This window comes from Tinamus guttatus, unplaced genomic scaffold, assembly GCF_059628265.1.
Source record: "Tinamus guttatus ecotype Peru unplaced genomic scaffold, ASM5962826v1 Tinamus_guttatus_pri_ptg000052l, whole genome shotgun sequence".
In the NCBI taxonomy this organism is placed as follows: Eukaryota; Metazoa; Chordata; class Aves; order Tinamiformes; family Tinamidae; genus Tinamus; species Tinamus guttatus.
The window spans coordinates 6,040,709-6,059,859 of NW_028288586.1; the positions used below are offsets into that span (position 1 = coordinate 6,040,709).

Here is a 19,151-nt window from a genome sequence, read left to right on the forward strand (position 1 = left end):
CACTGTGCATAATAAAATACATTTAAAATTCAGTTGGAGTGTTTAGAAAGAGTTTCTCTGTAAGGATAGAGAAACTCTTAGGAGATTGCCTAGGAAAAAAGTGGAGTCTGTGTGGTGGCCTTCAGGAGATGTCTGGTTACCAAGAAAGTTCGAGGCGCTATGGTGAAAGGGGATGAGAGCCTGGGGTGGATGTGGCACTTGGCACAGCCCTCACTTGTCAGGAGGTCCCTGTGCCTGCAGGTAGTGCTGACAGAACTGAGGGCGCTGGAGGAAAAGCGGGGCAGCACGAAGGAAGGGTCAGCGATTTGCACTAACACGATTTATCTCTGTGTGGCAGTGTGGGGGAACTGTGCTTCTAGGTAGCAATCCCCATTTGGTCTCAGTTCAGTGCTTTTCAGCTAACTTCCTTGGGAAGCTCCTTATAAATATATTAAAAAAAAAAAAAACCTTTCCAAGGCTGTATGGGGATTTCGTACAGCAAGGCTGTGAGAGAAAAGCACAGTTAGATTAATGTAGGATTTTGTGATACTGTATGAACTATTCAACCAAAGCTGTGTAGACTACAAGACTATACAGATCGCTTGAGGGAATATGTGGACCCTCGCTTGCTAGGAAGAATTTCATTAATCCACGAGCCATAGCCCCTCGGGAAAAGGCTTTTCATTACTCCTCATGACAGGCAGCAGGTAAACAGCCTCGAGCAGCCTCCAGGCTTCCCGCCCTGCCTGCGCCAGGCCGCTGACGGCAGCGAACACGAGGCGCTCCCAGCTCGCCCCGGCCCGGGGGCCGCCGCGACCCGCTCCCTCCCCGCCCCAGAGGGAGGAGCCAGGCGCTGGGGGCGTGACCTAGGGGGTGAGTCCCCGCCCATTGGGCGGGCCGAACGCCGAGGCCACGCCCCCGGTACCGCCTCCCCCCGCCAGACCTCTGACCCCGCGTTGCTTGGTTACCGCGCGGGGCGTCAATCGGGGGCGCAACCGGCGCCGCTCCATTGGCGAGCCGGGCTAAACCATTGGCCCGCCCGCAGGGGGGTTGCGTAGCGCCTGCCCCCCGTGTGCTCGCGGAGCCGCGCTGCGCTCGTTGCTCGAGCGCCCGCCCTCGAGCTCCCCTCTCCCCTCCGCTCTCCTTGGTTTCGCCTCGCGCGGGCCTTAGCGACGGCGGCAGGAAGATGGCGGCTCCGGCCTCCGCGGCGCCGCGGGCTCCGTGAGCGCCGCGCCTGCCCCGGCTGCCCGCTCCGGCCCCCTCCCCGCCACAGCCGCCATGTCGGACTCGGAGGAGGAGGAGAGTCCGGACCGGCAGCTCAAGCTAGCGCTGCTGGGGGATGGCACCTGCGGCAAGGTCAGTGCCGGCCCCCGGCGGCGCCCCCCGAGCGCCCCCGCCGCGTTCCGAGGCCGCTTCCCGGCCTGCGCCTTCCCCCTGGCTCGGGGTCGCCAATCCCGCCCCGAGGAGCCGCCGCGGCCCCGGCGCTCGGCGGCGAAACCTGCGGAGCGGTTCCGTAGCGCCCGAGGGGGCAGTCCTGCGCCAGCGCACAGGCGCCTGCTGGGTAGTCCCGCTTTCCCCGGGTCTCTTGGCGAAGCGAGCGGCTCCCGCCGTGGCCGGCGGGGTGATCCCCGCTCCGTGCTGGGCTTCCCGCCGGCGCCGCCCCCGCTCCCGAGCCCCCGGGGCGGGGTTTGGCTCCTCCGCCTAAACTGGGGGGGCTGCGGCGAAGAGCTGCCCCTTGGGCCTCTCGTTATCCTGCAGCCGGGACTCGGAGCTAAGAGCGCGCCGAGATGGGCAACACGCTCGGCGTTTGTGCGAGCTGCTCTCCCAGGTCTGCAAAGACCTTCCGGGTTAACTGAGTCCTGCTTTTTTTTTATTTTTTTTTATTACCCTGTGAGTGCACTTTATACTTGGCTTTTGAAAAGATACTGGGAAATTTGGACAAATATGGACCAATTAAGGCAAAGCAGAGACCACTTTGTTATCTAGGGAGGCTATCACTGGTCTTCGCTAGACATGTGTGCTAACAACATAGCCAGTTCTATATGTAGTTTGAATCTTTTTGTGAAATACATCTGAAAATGTTATGTTTTATCATATATTTTAGGAATACACGTTTTCATTTGTCACTAACCTTTGAAAATACAGAGAGATGGGAGGACCTCTCTGCTTAGAGTTTGGGTGAAAAAAAGAAATATTCTCAAAGGTGGTTTAAAAAACTACCTGCTGTTATCAAAAGTAAACTTTTGGTGAAAGTATGGCCATGGCTTTGTTCTCTTACATGGAGTTTTATTGTAAAATTGTTTCTGACTGTAATGATTTTATGTGCAGCCTTAAATGATGCTGTTTTCATGAGAGTCAGGAGATGGGCAGTTCTGTGGGTCTGTGTGATGGGAGCCTAATGACTGCATGGGATTGACGTCTGGAGTGCTGCTTTCTTGGGTTCCTTTCCCCAGGAGTTTTCCATTCAAAATGGAATTTGAATCCTTTTGCTACTGCTGTTCAGCACCTTGTGGCAAGACCTCGTACCAAATGTGGATTTTAAGGCATTCTTGAGTTTTGACGTGTGTTCCTGCTGGTTCCTATCTCTCATGTAGGACCTGCCATTCACTGGATATCCTGCTGGGTCTAGGAATCCTGTGATTCAAGTGCAGCTGATTTTGCATAAGCAACAGCTACGTTATGGTGGGCTGCTTTTCCTCTTATCCCCCCTAGATGATGCTGTAATAGAAGCTTCTTCCAGCCATCCTGCTGCTCTAGCAGTGAACAGTTGTAATACCACGCTCGTAGTAAAAGCTGGTAAAAATAGAAAAGTGATTGGGTTTTGGTGTGGGGGGGATAAGAGCACCTCTGAAGACCTTCTGATTCAAGTACTTCTGAAGACTAAATCACCCCAGTTTCCCTCTTTTCTTGGTCTTGTTCTGCTTGCTTGTTGGAACGTGGCTCTGTCCATATGTTTTCATCTCTAGCCCCTGTCACATCTGTTTCACACCTAGTTTTTACATGTTTGCATACCTAGCCTGTCATTTACTGTTGAAGATACTGTTTTTCTCTTCCTCTGGAATTGCTGGACTGGAGGAGTGTAGGGTATAGTGGGAGATACCTCTGAAATACTGTCTTGTGTGCTCAGTGTGAAATTTCCACAGCTGTCGTAGTTCCGCAGAGTTTCTTTTAATACCCTCCCTCTTGGCTATCAAGAGTTGTCTGCTCGACAGTTCTCCAGAAAAGCGATGTCCTTTTGTCAGGACACTGAAGATGATAACTTGCATTTATTTTCCTTACCCAACATCACACATTATTTAGAAGCAATGTGGTTCAGGTCCTGTGAAACTGTTGGTAGCAGTTTAAAACAGCAGTTTAAAAACAAATTGTCAGCTCAAGCTGAGGACAATGTTTATGTTTCCACTGGCTGGTAATTAACTGTGTTCATGAGGCAAGAAGGGATGTTGCACTTAGATTCATTTGTTCTGTGGTGGCTCAATGAATAATTGGATACTTGGAGTTTTAAAGGAAGTGGGAGTTTTAAAGTTCAAGCAGTTTTAAAGGAACAAGCACTGCTAGAGTAAAGTCTAAGGAGAGGAGGGTTGACAGGAAAACAAGCATGAGGAGAATGGGGCAGAGGTTGGAAGAGCTTTGCAGTAAAACAGAGTCATGAAATAAGCTGTTGAAAAGAAAAATTAAGGAAGGTGAGCTATGTGAGCAAGAAAACAATACTAAGAAGTTATAAAGTAGGCAAAAACTAGGAAAGCATTCTGAAAAGAAATTGGAGATGGGGACTGTGAGACAAAAATAAGCAGCTATCATTAGTAGTATTTTTTTCCTGAATATTAATTACTAAAAGGAATATAGATGCATAAGGCTGCTGTGTATATATTTGTCTTAAATGGGCTATCTTGCCCCGCTTGTCCTGAGTCAAATTATGTTTTTCATTACAATAAATCAACACTGGAATGGCAAAAAAAAAGGTTATAATTCATGTATTTCTGCTCTTGCTCTGCAGTGGTTCTCTTATTATTAAAGTATACAGTGAGGTTTATTTGAACTGGAACTGTTCTGATCCACTCCTGTTGTGGGGGGAACCACCACAAGACTTGGAGCCTCTGAAAGTAAATTGTGGAGCTATTCAGAGCAGAGGAGGTCCTGAAAATCAGACACGTGGAGGGAGAAGAGCAGTCGCGGATCTGTCTTCCTGCCATCCATTGTAGCTGGAAGCCCTTGTCTCTGCCTTCTTCTCTTGCCATTGGATGCTGAAAATAACACACACAGTGCCCAGCCTGGCATGGGTGTCTGTGGGAATTGATATATAGACTGTAATAGCTGAGTGGTGTTGATACGTAGGCTGTAATAGCCGAGTGGTGCTAGTTCCTTTTGGATTTCTGAGGACACCAGTTTTCTTAAGCAGTGTGCTAATCCTGGCTCTTGGTGTCAAAATCTTTAAAAAAAGTTAACTAATTGTTGCCATTGTACTAGGCTTGTAAGTGGAAATCTGTGCCCAGAGTCCTATACAGACTGGCCTATATGAATATTTCTTCATGGGTTAATGTCTAGTTTGATAATTTTAGTCTTGATAACTACCTCTATTTCAGTAAGTAGAGGTAGAATGACATTTGCTTCATAGGATAGAAAAATTTCATTTGCTTTTGAGATACTATATTTTTTTTATCAGAGAGCTGATAAAAAGCTGAGAGCACAAATGGAAACTTGTGGTTCTAGGACTATGCCCTTCTGTGCTACATGCGTTGACTTTTAGCTTTAGTTTCTTGTTGCTGTAACTATTATATTATGCTTTGGCATCCTTTTCTGAAAGTTTCCTTCTATGGTTCTTTGAGTAAAATCCTATCTTTGGCAGCCTTTTCTCTATGAGTTCCCATGTTATCCTGGTGTGTGAAAAGTGTCAGTTAGAGCTGTCTGTCATTACTTGTGCCTGTTACTACTTTATAAATATTTTTGCTTTCTTTTTATTTACTTATGTAGTCATTTAAGAATAGCTTGCCAGCAACGTTTATACAGTGAGTTGATGACATTGAAAAATAAAAGCAAGAAATTCTTTCTTGCCTCACCCTTAAAGTTTAATTGCATCTTTGTTTATCTGCAAAATAACTGCCCAGATATCCCTTTGTAGTCATACATATTTTGTATATATTCTACTGTTGTCTTTATCGCAGTTCATTAGTACCCAATGAACTCCCACATCCCACCCATAAAAATAAGGTGTTTGCAAGACTAAGTTTCAAAAATGTATTGCCATATTGGAAGAACGTATTAGCATTTGCTTAAAGCTTTTAAAACAAATGTCTGAAGCTATCAAATTAAGTCTAATGAAAGGTCTACTATGACAGTTGGTACCTGGTTGGCTTAGTGGACATGTCAAGGAATAAGACCTTGTTTAGATTATCTGATTGCTAGATTAATGTCTGAAAACTTTATGATTGGAGAATGACCACTGATCACTTATTGTTAAAGCTAGAGTGGCTCTAAACCATTACTTTTGTTTTTATATACATTTTACATTGGTCCTACCCATCATTAGCTTTTCAGAATATTTTGAGAAGCACGGACTGAAGGGAAAATTTGTATTGTAAAAGCACCTGCCTACCAGGGTAACTTCTCCATTTCCTGTTGTGGAGGAGTTTGAGCTGTTGGTCTTAGTACTTTGTGGATAAATGGCTTGTTCTGTGAATAAATAGAGGACTGCAGTCTGGTAATCCAACACCTTTCGTGAGCACTAGCACTCGCTAGAAAAAAAATATAAAAAAGAGTTAGTCAATGATTTTCTGCTATAAATTCCTTTGCATTCAGGAGTGCACTAGAGAAAACTATTTAAGAGAAATTTGCCACACTGTTGATCACTTGTTGCTCTTATTGGGTGGCTGTTAATTGAATGTATGTTGTTTTTACTAACACCCTTAGAAACCTTTGGGGAGTATAGAGTGTCACAGAGTGATAAAGCTAATATTTACTGAGCCCTTAAAACAAGAAGGGAGTGGTTGCTTATTTAATGGGGATCTAAATTAACGTACTGGAGCATATAGAATACTGTGATGCAGTCGGATGATATACTCTGCATGCTAGTTACCTTAGTGAAAAGGAAAATTGCAAGGAAAAGATAAGAATAAGAACATTGCATATTTTTTTTTTGTCTACATTATTTAGGATCAGGACAGTTTTAAATTAATGTATTTATAATCCTTAAGTTCTAACTATTGAGATTAAAAAGTCAGTGATACTGAGTTTTTAGTATTACAGGCCAAATTTGTATTGATTTTTATTTTGCATGTCATTAATATTATAGTCACATAGCTATAGCTAGAAGAATCTTAAGACTCGTTCTGTGTGGTTCTCAGCCTTTCTGCAGCGATAAAAATATATAAGCAAAGTAGTTTATTAAGTACCGCTGTTCGTAGTTTACATACTTTTTATTTATTTATTTTTAATCCTTCCAAGATTTGAGTTCAATGAACTAAATGAAAATGTTGCCATAGTCTTTAAATGATTTTTTTTTATTTACTTCCTAAACTTATCTTCCCATCTCAAAATACCTGTTACTATATGACGGGAACACAAAGCAAGAAAACAGTAAATCTTGTGTTAGTTGCTTCACAGGTAATTTTATGTTTGAATAAATGTTTGCCTGTTCATGCTAGAGCTTTAATGCTGGAGCTCTTGTGGTCATTTTTTCGTGCAGAAAGTAAGTTGCATTTTCATTCTGTGTACTTGCTCAACATGTTCACTAGCGTAATTTAGGTCTTTGTTATAGCCATTCTGTTAATAGAACCTGCCCGCTTTCACTTTTCAGAACTGCTGACGTTATTTTACCAAATGTAACAATTTTTAACCAATTTTAACTATTTTTAACCAAATGTCCCCTAACAGGATTTCCTAATAGCTGCTGATGTGACTTACCTCTTTAGGTCTTGATTAACTGAAAGGTGATGGAAAAACTACTTTTTAATTTAATTTTATTTATTTATTTTGCTAATTTTGAGTTTTCTTGGACAACACTGTGTGTGTGTGAAGATATTTTTTTTTCTCCCTGCATAAATAGGTTTTATTTTTTACAATTACTTTGTTTTTGTATTTTAGATGTGATGTTAAGAAAAGATTTGTAAGTGTATGCCTCAAATTTAGCATAGGATATGTGTTTAGCTACATTACATTTTTTTTTTTATAATAATATAGACAGTACAAATGGTTTTTAATTGTACTTCTCTTTTTTTCTTTAGATAGTGGGGCTTTCCCCCCTGCGCCCTTGCTTGGAGAGATTAAATTTCTAGTGAAAGAAGTGAAATATGCTGCTTCATTACTTTATGTAAATTGGTTGTGTGTCCTTTTAGTGGTGGTAGTAGTAGTAAAAGCAATGTTCTGTAGTAAAAGAGTGAAAGTTGTTATTCTACTAAGTCAATGGTATATTGGTCTATTTTCATAAAGCCACGAAATACAAATTTAAGAAATAAATTTACAAAGTTCTGAATGTTTTTGCAAACATACTTACTTAACATGAGTTCAGTCCTTTTTTTTTTTTTTTTTTCCCCCCCCTGTATATAAATGTTTGCATGCTTGGCCCTCATGTTGAGCTTCATATAGTCCCCAATCCTGAATCTTTCACATACAGTGTCAGCAATCCCGCAACTCTCTGGAGCGCTGTGGGCCTCTGCACTGTGCAGTTGCCTGTTCCCTCCCAGGGGGTTGGCTTGAGATTGCGGTGTCCTGTATCAGGGATGAGCCTTTGGTTAGGAAATTAGAACTCTTTAAAAATATAAGCACTCCAGCTATGAGCAGTGTCCATTAGATTTGTGTCAAGTGGAGTATACTAATGGTATTTCATGCAAATCTGTGTAATACTCTCTAGTTTGAATATGAAGTATAACATAAACATATGCCTTGCTCTTCTTGTAGCCTGTAGCCTTAGTAGCCTGTGCCACCTCCTGCTCTGATACTGAAACTGGCTGGAATGCATGTCAGTGCAAATCCACAAACACTGTCAGCCTGTGTGGGTTAAAAAAGTGTCTAACTGTATTACATGCTCGCAGTATCACGTCAAGTTTTCAGCCTTTCAAAATGTCAGCTTAATTTGATACTCTTTTGTTTTAGACATCCTTAGCCACACGTTTTGCCCAAGAAACTTTTGGAAAGCAGTACAGACAAACTATAGGACTGGACTTCTTCTTGAAAAGGATAACATTGCCAGGTAAGAGAATAAAGAACCCATCGTTGAAAGGTTGGGTAGGAATAAAGCTTTCAAAAACTTAGCCTTCAATGTACAGTACAATAAATAAGCTCCCTACAGTGCTTTTTACGAAAAAGTAAATTTGTTTTTTAAGAAAGAATTTTCTTAGTACGTTCTTACCTGATGATAAAGGGTCATACATTTGCAACTTCTATCTTTAAGTACTGTAGTAAAATACTGAATTCAATTAAGTGCAGTGAGTTAATTCATAATTTTTAAATATACAGTTTGTCCACATGAATAAGATGTAACAAAGAAATAGAATTTTAAATATATTAATTGAAGAAAAAAAATGGTTTACGAAAGAAACAATTTTGTATAAAATGCAACCCAAATGCCAGTTGTGAGGAGAAAGTAATGTAACTATGGAATCACAGTGCTCTAAGATGTGAATGCTGTTTTATGCAAGGCAGCATGAAATTGCTGGCATTTAATAGACCACTAAAATTTAGGGTCCCTCGACACTCATAAAAATACAGTTTGAGCATTCAAGATGTTTCATTTCATGATGGCAAAGAAACTATTTAGATGCTAGTTACTGCACACTGCATAGAAAATGCAAAGAAATAATTAAAAAAAAAAGTTTCTGGAAATTTGTTTCTTAACAATCGTGAATTTCAAGTGAGTTTTTTTTGATTGATCTGTGACTGCTCAACTTACAAGCATGAAAATTTTTCATTAAAGCAGTTTACTCTGGTTTCAGAAACTAGAGCTGGAAGACATGTTTAGAAATCAGTCGTAGTGAGGTTTGATAAAGTGCAAGTTCTGTCTTTTATGAGGAGATGCAAAACCAGAAACTAAATATTTTAGCTATAACCTGAAGTCTTAAGAAAATATGCTAAGTTTTTGAACTTATTTGAACTTATTTTATTAAGTTAATATTTTCTTGATTATGCTATTTTTTTTTAGTAAAACCAAATGCAGGAAAACTCTGAAAAAAAAATTATTCTGGTTTTTGTTTTGCTTTTAACTTGGACATTTCACTATATCTCCTTGTGAGAGATAAAATACAAAACTTCAGTGTTTATTTCTCTGTAAAACTGACAGAATAACTGACAGATTTTTTTTTATTGTTCTGCTTTTTCCTCTTAAAAATATCAGTTTGTAGAACACTTAGACCAGTATTTGAAAGTGAAATGTGTGCACAAATCATGCAGTGTGCGTGCTGAAAATTTGTATTTTTGCAAGCTTTTTTTTTTTCCTGCTGTTAAGCATACAGAAGCTATTAGTACATTATTGGAATTCTAAATACTCTTATTGCATAGAAAATTTGGATTTTTGGGGGGAAGTTGAACTCATTCGTGTTCATATTTTATGATGTTCAAGTTTGTTTTGTGGCAAAATCAGAACGTAGGTGAAAATAAAACACCAAAAAGGCTGTGCATCTATTTCCCTTGTTTATCCTTATAACAAAATAGTAGCATTCATACAGTGTGTTCAGATTCATGAAGAAGCATTATTATTATTTGCTGTGGGTTCTCATTCTGTCTTTGCTTATGCCTGTATATACATGTGAGTAGATAGACTTGTGTATTTTATGGGGGAGCTGGAGCGGTGGTCAGGGGGGAGTGAAAGGGAAGGGAGAGCACGAGAAAAGGGGAGTAGGGGATCGAGTTCTTAAGTAATGCTTTCCTTACCAGTACTTAAGTAAATGGATTTTTCTGATTTCTTGATTAGTTCTGGGCTTGCAAAGTTGCTATGTTTATTCGAAAGCTTAATTTATGCTAGTGAACAGAAATCATTATGTGCATATTGGTAGAAAAAGTAGCCTTGATTTTTATTATTTGGTAGGAGAATTGGCAGTTAACTATTATTATAGTATTTTTTTTAACTTCTGAAATGCTTGCTTACATTTAAAAGATCAATTTTTAAAATTGCATGGAAGTTTATATTAGGACATGCATTAGAAATAGGCTTGAACTTGTGAAATAAAGTACTTTCCATAAAAGCTCTATTTGTCTTCAGAAATTTTAGTAACAGATGCAGTTTTACCATGGAGAGAAGAGAGCTGGTGGGAGGGAGGAGGGAAGGCCATATTTTCCATGGAGGAACAGTATGGTTTAATGCAAACAGTAGGTTTTTGACCTATTTAATTGTGAGCAATATGACTTCCAGTGTGTAACTGCTTACAAATTAAACTGCTCACAAATTATCTTCATGCAGTTTGTATCTAAATACACTGAAATTGATTTGTTAAAAGTATATTTTGTGATGCTATATGTTGTATAGTCTGTATGCAAGCACTGTGCAGACTTCACTGTTTACAGTAGTGTACCTGCTATTCAGAGGTTGTTCAGAGGTTGGGCTGACAGAGATTCTTTGGAGCCCTAGTCACAAAACTTTTAGGAGGGCTGTAGGTGCAGTTCAGTAAACAGGGTTCTTCTGTGAAAAGGATTTCTTTTTAATTATTTTTCAAGTCTTCAGTACAAGAAGCAGACAGGCATGTGTTTTTAGTTCTATCTTGACTGACTATGCAGCACTTCAAGTAAGGTTAACCAATGTACCAAGCATATTTTTATAGGCTCGCTGTGGAATCAGCCAGTGGCTTCAGTTCAGACCAGAAACAATCCAGATACCTGCACAATGTTTCCACTCTTAATTTAACTTCTCACTTATATGTGTTTCCTACAGAGCAAAGAAGTGCTTACATTTTCTTGTTCCTTATCAGTGTCTTGGACACTATTTTTTTCTGGAATTCTTCAGTTTTTGTTATTGGTATGCCAACTTTGTTTCTGAGAACTGTCTGATTTCATGCATAGGTACTTCTTGTTTTAATAATGTTCTGCGGTTCATTTTTTTAAAAGCAGTCAGCAAATAGAGTATTTGAGACTTTATTTTTCCAGAAAATAGTTTCATGGATTACTAAGATAGTTGTTAATTGTGTTAGAAAAAAATGTATTTTTTTCCCTTCTGTCAGAGTAATCCTAGCATCATTTCTTCCCACACTCCCAAGGGAAATAGCAAAAATGATTTTTTTTTTTTAATTTCCAGTAGGTATGATCAGCGTGATTTTAATGAGCTCCTGGGATCTTAATTATGGTTATTTAAACTTAAGTGAACCTCCCAGATTTCTTTTTTGTTTAAATGAACATTTTTGAGGAGAGAAAGAGAGGAAGGGGTTCTCCTGGCATTAAGAAATTTAAGAAAAAAGTAAGTATTTAATAATCATTTTAAGATGAGAAACCACTGCTAGATGATTACATCTCTATTAAAAACGTTTCTCAAACTTTCTCAGATAATTTCCTGTTTTTACCCAGGTACTAAGCCCAGTACGTCGCGCATGATTACTACTTTAGGGAGGCAGTGGGGGAAAAGCGAGAGACTTATTAAAGCATTTTAATATAAAATTAGGCATCTGAAGAATGCAGAATTTGGAAGCTATAATATTTATAAAGCTTTTTTCCACATAGCAGGTATGAATGAAGTGGCGAGCTTCCAGTAGAACGCGTGCAAACAAGTTGGGTGTAGCAGGGTGGGCTTTTGGGTATGTTTAGTTTGTTACCCTCTGAAGAAGCACAGGCGTTTCCGAATGCAGAGGCCGTTCATGAGGTTATTCATCCGGGATGATTTATATTCTTCTTAGTGGAAGACTTACCTGCGTGGTTTGCAGTCACTTATCTTGTAAGCTTTAAAAGAATCTGTTAATAAATAGTGGATTCATTGTCAAAACAAATAACCTTCTTGTTCTATGAGAGGTTAAATTTACTAAACAGGAGTGTTTATGATGTGTTTACTAAGCTCTGTTTATAATTATTTATCTTTAATATTTGATAAAGCTCAATTTAGCTTAAAGATTGTCTCACTTCATTGCTATGTGTTTGAGACCAAAGTACCAATTTAGGAATAAGATCTTCTAACGTGAATAAAGTTAGATGCGTCATAAAAGTGTAGTGTGGTTATACTTAATACCACAAGTAGCATATATTCAGCTGTATAGTTGTGATTTATTATTTATATTCATTGACTGCCAGGATATATTTCTTTGGAGCACACTCACTTGCATAACTGCAATGCACAAGGCAGTTGGTTGTAAATTGATGGCTGAATAGATCACATTGTGTGAAGTAAGGTTGTTCATAACATAAAATAGAGTGATTTAAGAGCAAATTTTTTTTTTAGCAATCCATATTAATATTTTATTCTGTTTTACTCATCTCTCAAATGTTTTGATGTGGATTTTTTGGATACATATGTATATATGTATGTAGTATATATGTGTATGTGTGTATTTGGGAATAAAATACGTCGGCAGTTGTAGGCTGTGTTTTTTTTTTTTTTTTTTTTTTTCTCTTATGTACAGAGGATTGCTATTAACCTGTGAGTGCATGCAGGTTAGAAAAAATTAGTCTCTGTGCTTCCAGGTAATCAGTATAGTTGTGAAAACCGTGTTAGCCAAGCAAAATGCTGCTTTCTGATACGTTTGCAGGGGTGCGGAGACATAGGTTGGTGTGTGCACGTTTGGTCTGTGGGTTTGTGTATTGCTAGCTTGCAGAATATGTATGACTTATAGGATATTAAATATCCCACAATAGGTACACTTAGATGTATATTTCGTTAGTCGTATTTTTGAAAAGCTGTCTGTTAGTAAAGCTGTATTTGTATTATTATCAGGTTTGAAGACTGTTTAGAGATTCATTTTGAAAGGAAGATCTATTCTTGATTTAGAAAAAAATTCTTGAAAGATGAAATTATGTAAATCAAGTCAAGTTTTGTGCTTTGCTCAGGGTGGTAGGAGGAAGAAATAAAATCATAGTTTGCCTGAAAGCCGCAGTCACTATTGAAAATAGACTGGTGTGAGCATTTCTTTCTAATCTGTCAATTATATAATTCTGTAATGCTCTAGTAACACTAGTAACAGTAAAAGCATCACTGCCAAATCTTATTCTGTACATTTTCTTCTTTTTCAGTTGTAAGAATTAAATATATATATATATAAATTACTGGGAAATATTAGATTGATATTAATAGAAGTTAAATGCAATAGCTGTGATATAAAACTTTTATGGTATAAAATATGCTGTGTAGCTTCTAGTTAGTGATGTAGAATTGTTTTATGCAATTATAATAATCTCTGAAATAATTATATTGGGTTCTTTATCTATAATTTTACTACTCTTAATGAGCATAGCTGGATTCTGGAGACTTTTTTTCTCAAATGCTTTAGTAGTCTTTGAGTTTATTATTATGTTTATTGCATACTTGTAAAAAGTTATTTCTGTTGATATGTTAAAGCTGTATTGCCAGCTGTGATAATGTCTTTAATTTGATTTGTATCTAAATTTCTAGGTTACTCATATCAAAGAAAACATCTGTAGTGTTTTTTTTTTTTTTCCCCTATCTTTACAGGAAATTTGAATGTTACTCTTCAAGTGTGGGATATAGGGGGGCAAACAATAGGAGGCAAGATGCTGGATAAATATATCTACGGAGCTCAGGTATGGTATAAATTATGGTAATTTTGTTTAAGTAATGAGATGGAATTCATTGGAACTCTACTTTCAAATTTATACCTATTTTACAGAGGTTTTTTTTTTTTTCGTAGATCTCAGTGTTGAATATCTATTTAGTCTAAACTTAATTGATAGTAGCTCCTAACAACTCTAAAAAACGTATGTATATTTCCATGCCTTATGTCTTGAGTTGAGAAAAGCAATCATAATAAATAGTAAAAGCTGTTTGGATATCCATGTGGTAGATATAGTGGCTGCTTTGAGGGCAGATGCCTCCTGGGGAGAAGAGGTAGAAGGAGGAAATTAAGAGCAATCCTACACCATTAAACTCATGCATGCATTTGGTGTTTTAAGAGGGCAAACAAAAGGAGGCAACCAGGTAGCTAAATATTTTTGTGGAACTCTTATCCAATGAAAACTTTATCTGGAGGTTAATGACATGACTTAGTGAATTAAGAGTTAATATAAGATAGCTCAATATACTGTCATATTTTATGTGGTGGTTTGGCATCATATGCTGTATGCCAAACTTTTTAACATGAGTGATCATAAGTTGTGCTCTGTTCTTTAATCTGGAGTCTGTCGAGAATGATAGGCACATAATACACTTCATAGATATATCTGAGAAGAAGACAAGTGTATCTGTGTTTTCCATTACTTTAAGCAACAGAAATATTGGATCTTAAAACTCCCACTGGATAGAAGCTTTGTTCTGATAAGTATAAAGCAGGAATGGCTAATTGGGAATTAGGGTTTAGTGATTGACAGGTGAAGACAAATGTCTCAGTCTCACATTTGGTGCTCTCAAAAAGTGCCTAAATGCTTTTTGCTATTTTTATTAAAAAATATTTTGCTGCCCTGTGAAAGATCTACCAAGCAACAGGGGAAACTGGCTTCCATAGCAGAGGGAATTTGATTAATCACAAATTGTTGCCATATGCACAAAGTGAGCTCTGTGGAAGAAGTGAAAGACTATTAACTCTTTTCTGCATTGAATTTGGTGATAAACTTTGGGAGTTTCTTATCAACATACCAGGTCAAAAAGCTAATGGCGGTGCTCCAAGGTAGGTTCATAGCATTAAGCCTAAATTTTACAGTAATCTGATTTTTAGTTATTTTAAGCAAATCAACAAAATAATTTACATCGCCTTTCTTCTTTAACCTTCTTCCACCCTCAATTATCAACCCCCCCATCCCCCTTTTTTAATTAACTAGTGGCTCTTCTCCTTCCCCCTGTTGGCATATAACACCACAGTCTGTGGCAGGTTTTTTATCCTCAGGGCTGTCTTTGAATACACTTTTGAATAAGCTTTGTTGCAGCATTTCTTAAAGGCAGATAAAGCCCTCCTTATATTCCTGTGTTTATGGAAACCATTGTGGGTAATTCTGAAGGATGCTGTATTTGGTTTATTTCCAGGCTGAAGTTTATTTCTTGTTGAGGATCTGTAGCTTTGGGGAAGAAAAAGAGAAAGGTAAAATAGTGCAAGTGATTTTTTTTTTCTAGCCTGTATTTAGAAGGAAAAAATCTTCCTAAATAATACATAGAAAAATTCCATGAATGGACAACAAGGTGGCAAAAATGTACCTGAGAAGAGCCTTCAAGGCTGGCTTTAGTAAGCCTTGTGCCTAATCAACTAGACAGTCTTATGTGAGGAGGTGGCTGGCTCAGTGTTTACGTGGACTTCAACAAGTCTTTCATCATCATCTGACATTAGATGGTTGCTGACGAACTGGGGAGACTTAGACTGGGCGAGTGGTTGGAAAAACGGATTGACAGCTGCACTGAAAGCTCAATATCTTATTTGTAGTAGTCAGTCCTATTTTGGGTCTTTGTTAATGATTTGAACAATGGCACAAGCATGTTGCAGGCTTGGAGATGACACCAAACCTGGCAGGAATGGTCAGTGTGCTGGAGTGCAGAGCTGCTGTTGAAAGAGATAGAGAGAGACTAAGGAATGGCCTGATAGAAACCTCAGGAAGTTCAGTGAGGGCAGCTGCAAAGTCCTCAAACTGAGACAGAATGAACTTGTCATAGAGATGGAAGGTCTAGATGGGGGGTACCTTCCAGCTTGAATTATCGTAGCAAAAGCAAGAGATTAGATAAAGAGCAGTCTGCTCACGTCACTTCAGACCTTAAGTGGAACTGTCATGTTTTTGTACAAAGTTTCTAGGAAAGAAGCATGTATACCTATGGTGTGGTAGCCAGGGTACAACGGACATTTTAAGCATCTTATTTGTAATGTGCATGGGCAATATACATGTAAAACAAATGATTTGGATCCACTGCAGGAGCTTTGAGTTGATCTACGTGCGTGAAAGTACATGTGTAGAATGGCATGCAATGTGCCTACAGTATGCATCTTGCTTTTATTCAGTATTTGAAGGTGTCTGTAGCCAGGCTGAAGATGCTGCTCTTCACCCCACTGATCATCTGGAGAGATTCAGAAAGCATTGTTGGCTAAATTCTTGAATTTGTGCTCAGAAAACTACATGTATGGTAGACCTGCTTATAGAACAATAGAGCAGCTGGTCTTAGAAGTTTTGGGAATCCACAACTGAAAATGTTGTCTTGATAACATGTCTACAGTCTATTTGATACCTGCTAAATGTGTTCAGGATACCAGGTGCCAGTTAAGCAGTGAATCTGTCTATACTTCATGTTGCAAAATTTGCTACTAGAGGTTCCCTACTCTTTGAATCAGGCTTGAATGAAGATATATTGAAGATAGAACTTTTGGTTAAATTATTGCTAAGGTGCCATTGGTTTTGACTTTGGTTTCCTCGGGGTGGGGGGAGAAGGGAGAATCATCCAGAAAAATACAGTTGCTTCATCCCACTTTGATGGCTGAATTTCACTCATAAGTCAGAAGAATTTTGAAACTAAGTGGGAAAAGATTTCCTTGATCTCTATAAGAGATCTCTATAATGCTGTAAGCAGCCTTTTTTTTCAGTGGCAGTTGAACCTGACACATTTATTTCAAAATTGTAGGAGGCTAGGAATAATTGTATACCAAGTGACCACAGCTGAGCTAATAGGCAATAATTCCAAGTCATGGCAACTAAGTTGCATACAGTTAGGCAACTATATCCTCTGTCTCAGCAAAGACGACAGTGGTTAAGCATATGTAGACTGTGAACTCTTTATTTCCTGTAAAGATAACTTATGACACCTTGCTCACCTGCAGAAGAGTTACTCTTTGCTAAAATGAATATGTTGCATTTAGAAAACCTTAAGCTTTATGATTTTGTTCTAAAATATCTTCTGAATATTAAAAAGCTGTAAAATCAATTTATTTATTTCTTATAAAAGTCAGTTACTGCATGGGGCCAGCTGAGGATAAACTCAGAGGATAAAACTACATTTGCACTTTTTGGCCTATTTTTTTAAGCTTTTTTTGATTGTGACAAAACCCTGACATATATATGACACCTTCTAATATTTGACTGTCTAGTGTGAATGTTACTTGGTTGGATATTTTTGACACTTTCATAGTTGTAGCACAGCTATATAGTAGATCCTGTATAACAGCAGTGCTGGTGTTTGTATGGGAAATATATTTCAGAGCTGTTCCCATCTCTTAGCTGTAATTGCTGCTGCTATCCACATATCTAGTTTAAAGTATACTTAAGAGCTGGCATATGCTACCTCATAAATTGGCTTGTTAATAGAATAAGAGTTCTGCAGACCGTACCTTCTCTAGAGACCAGCAAATCATTTCTGCAGTATTCTCGGTTTCCAGTGGCCTATATTTGAAAATATTTTATAATTCAGAAACAAAAAGCGCTCACATATGCTGTAATGTAGGCAAAATGTCCCTATTACTAGAGTGCAATTATGCAAGCAGGGAATATTTGCCACATTGGTCGAGACTGGAGAATTGACATACTGTTCTCAGCATGTTGTCCTCCATGTGTTTCAAACCCTTTTCATGGTAGAGAAATGTGCTACTTCTGTGTTACAAGGCCAATGTTAATTTTCTGCCTTAATTCTTCATGCATAATGGGGAAATAACAGGTTTTATGCTTTCCGCTCATTCTGCACTCAATAAACTGTAAGTTTGTGGAAAATATGATGTATTTTTAGTGAAAGCAAAGATGGAGTTTCTCCTTTAAATAAAAAAGAAATTAATTATAGATTAATTTTAGCTATGGAATTGTGGCTAGTTCTTCATTAATTATCCATATCACAGTGAGCTGCTTAGAGTGCTGTGGTGTCAAAATTTAAGTCATAATTTTTCTTTGACCCAGATGCCATCCTGCTGCTGTTTTTTTTGTACCTCTGAGGTGATACGCCTGCCAGCTTTGCCCTGCTTGGGTGGGTTGCTCTGGCATAAAACCCGAGTAAGCTGTTGGTGAAGCAGACACTGTGTGCTCTTTCTGCAGTTACCAGTCTTGTAGGAAATCACAGGTATTGTTGCAGTTATCCTGAGTGTGAATTGATATTTGAAAGATGACAGTATTTACAGCTGATTTCCTTCAATTTTACAAAAATTTAATGGTGTAGGTATCAAGATCTCACTGATCTTTTATTAAAGAAGAAGTTGTGGGAATCTAACAGGTTGAGAATAATCTCTCTGTTCATGAGCTAAAAAATGGAATGGGTAGAGAAAAACTGGAAAACATGATTTAGAACAATAGTGTAGTATACAGGTCAGAAGGAAACAGGCGGAGATGCAGAACCGTATAAGCTAGGGTTCAAGTATTTCAGTTTTGTAAATACAAGATGTAGTAGAGTGTCATTTCTGGAACAAGGCTTGTATTGTAACAGTCCAAATGCCTTTCCATGTATATTTGTTATTAAAATGGTCAGGAGAAGTGAGACACAGCGTCTTAAGGAATAAGAATAGAAAAGTTGGGAGTAATGGAGGTTTAATAATAGATTTATTTCCCAGTAAAGGAGGAAGAGAGCAAGGGAAAGGGAAATGAGTGTCATAAGTCTTAATTTCCTTGGAGGAACTAATGAAGACTTCTTCAGAAAGTAATAGACATAGTTGTTTTACGGAACAAGAGGCTCATTTTTCTCAAGTTGATGGCTTTGAAGTAAGAGATGAATTTATATTACAGTCATATGGAAATAGATATTGAAGATATCTCAGGGTCTGTTCCCTTCTTCTGAAGCTATACATGTATAATTTTTATTTCATGTTTATCAACTTTGAAAAATTCCTTAGTTTTGGGAATTTTGCCACCACCAAAAGTATTTTTCAGAACTTCACTATTCGTACTGTTTACATGCTTTCTCTAGTACATGCTCCTCTCTTACAATTTTGTCTTTGTGAATTAATCCAGTTTCTGTGATCAAGGAGACAAGCAGAATAATAGGAAATTCAGGTTGGAAGGGGCCTCCTGAGGCTTTTAGTTCATCCTCTTGTTCAAACCATGGTCAGCTGTGAGATCATACCAGGTTTCTTGGGGCTTTATCCAGTGTGTTCTTGAAAACCTATAAGGACAGAACCCACACAGCCTCTCCAGGCAGCCTGTTCCACTACTTGACTCTT

The 19,151-nt window shown here is 38.5% G+C and overlaps 1 protein-coding gene across 2 annotated transcripts in view; it reads left to right on the forward strand.

The window, feature by feature from the left end:
- Positions 1-1,057: 1,057 nt before the first annotated feature.
- Positions 1,058-19,151, forward strand: part of RAB28 (RAB28, member RAS oncogene family) — a 62,146-nt gene continuing 44,052 nt past the window's right edge. The window contains exons 1-3 of one of the 2 annotated variants that reach the window (XM_088539990.1): positions 1,058-1,335; positions 8,068-8,164; positions 13,550-13,638. In XM_088539990.1, coding sequence (XP_088396116.1) covers positions 1,258-1,335; positions 8,068-8,164; positions 13,550-13,638 — 264 coding nt within the window. In that variant the 5' untranslated portion in view covers positions 1,058-1,257. The remainder of the gene's footprint in view (positions 1,336-8,067; positions 8,165-13,549; positions 13,639-19,151) is intronic. The other variant, XM_088539989.1, reaches the window with a different exon arrangement.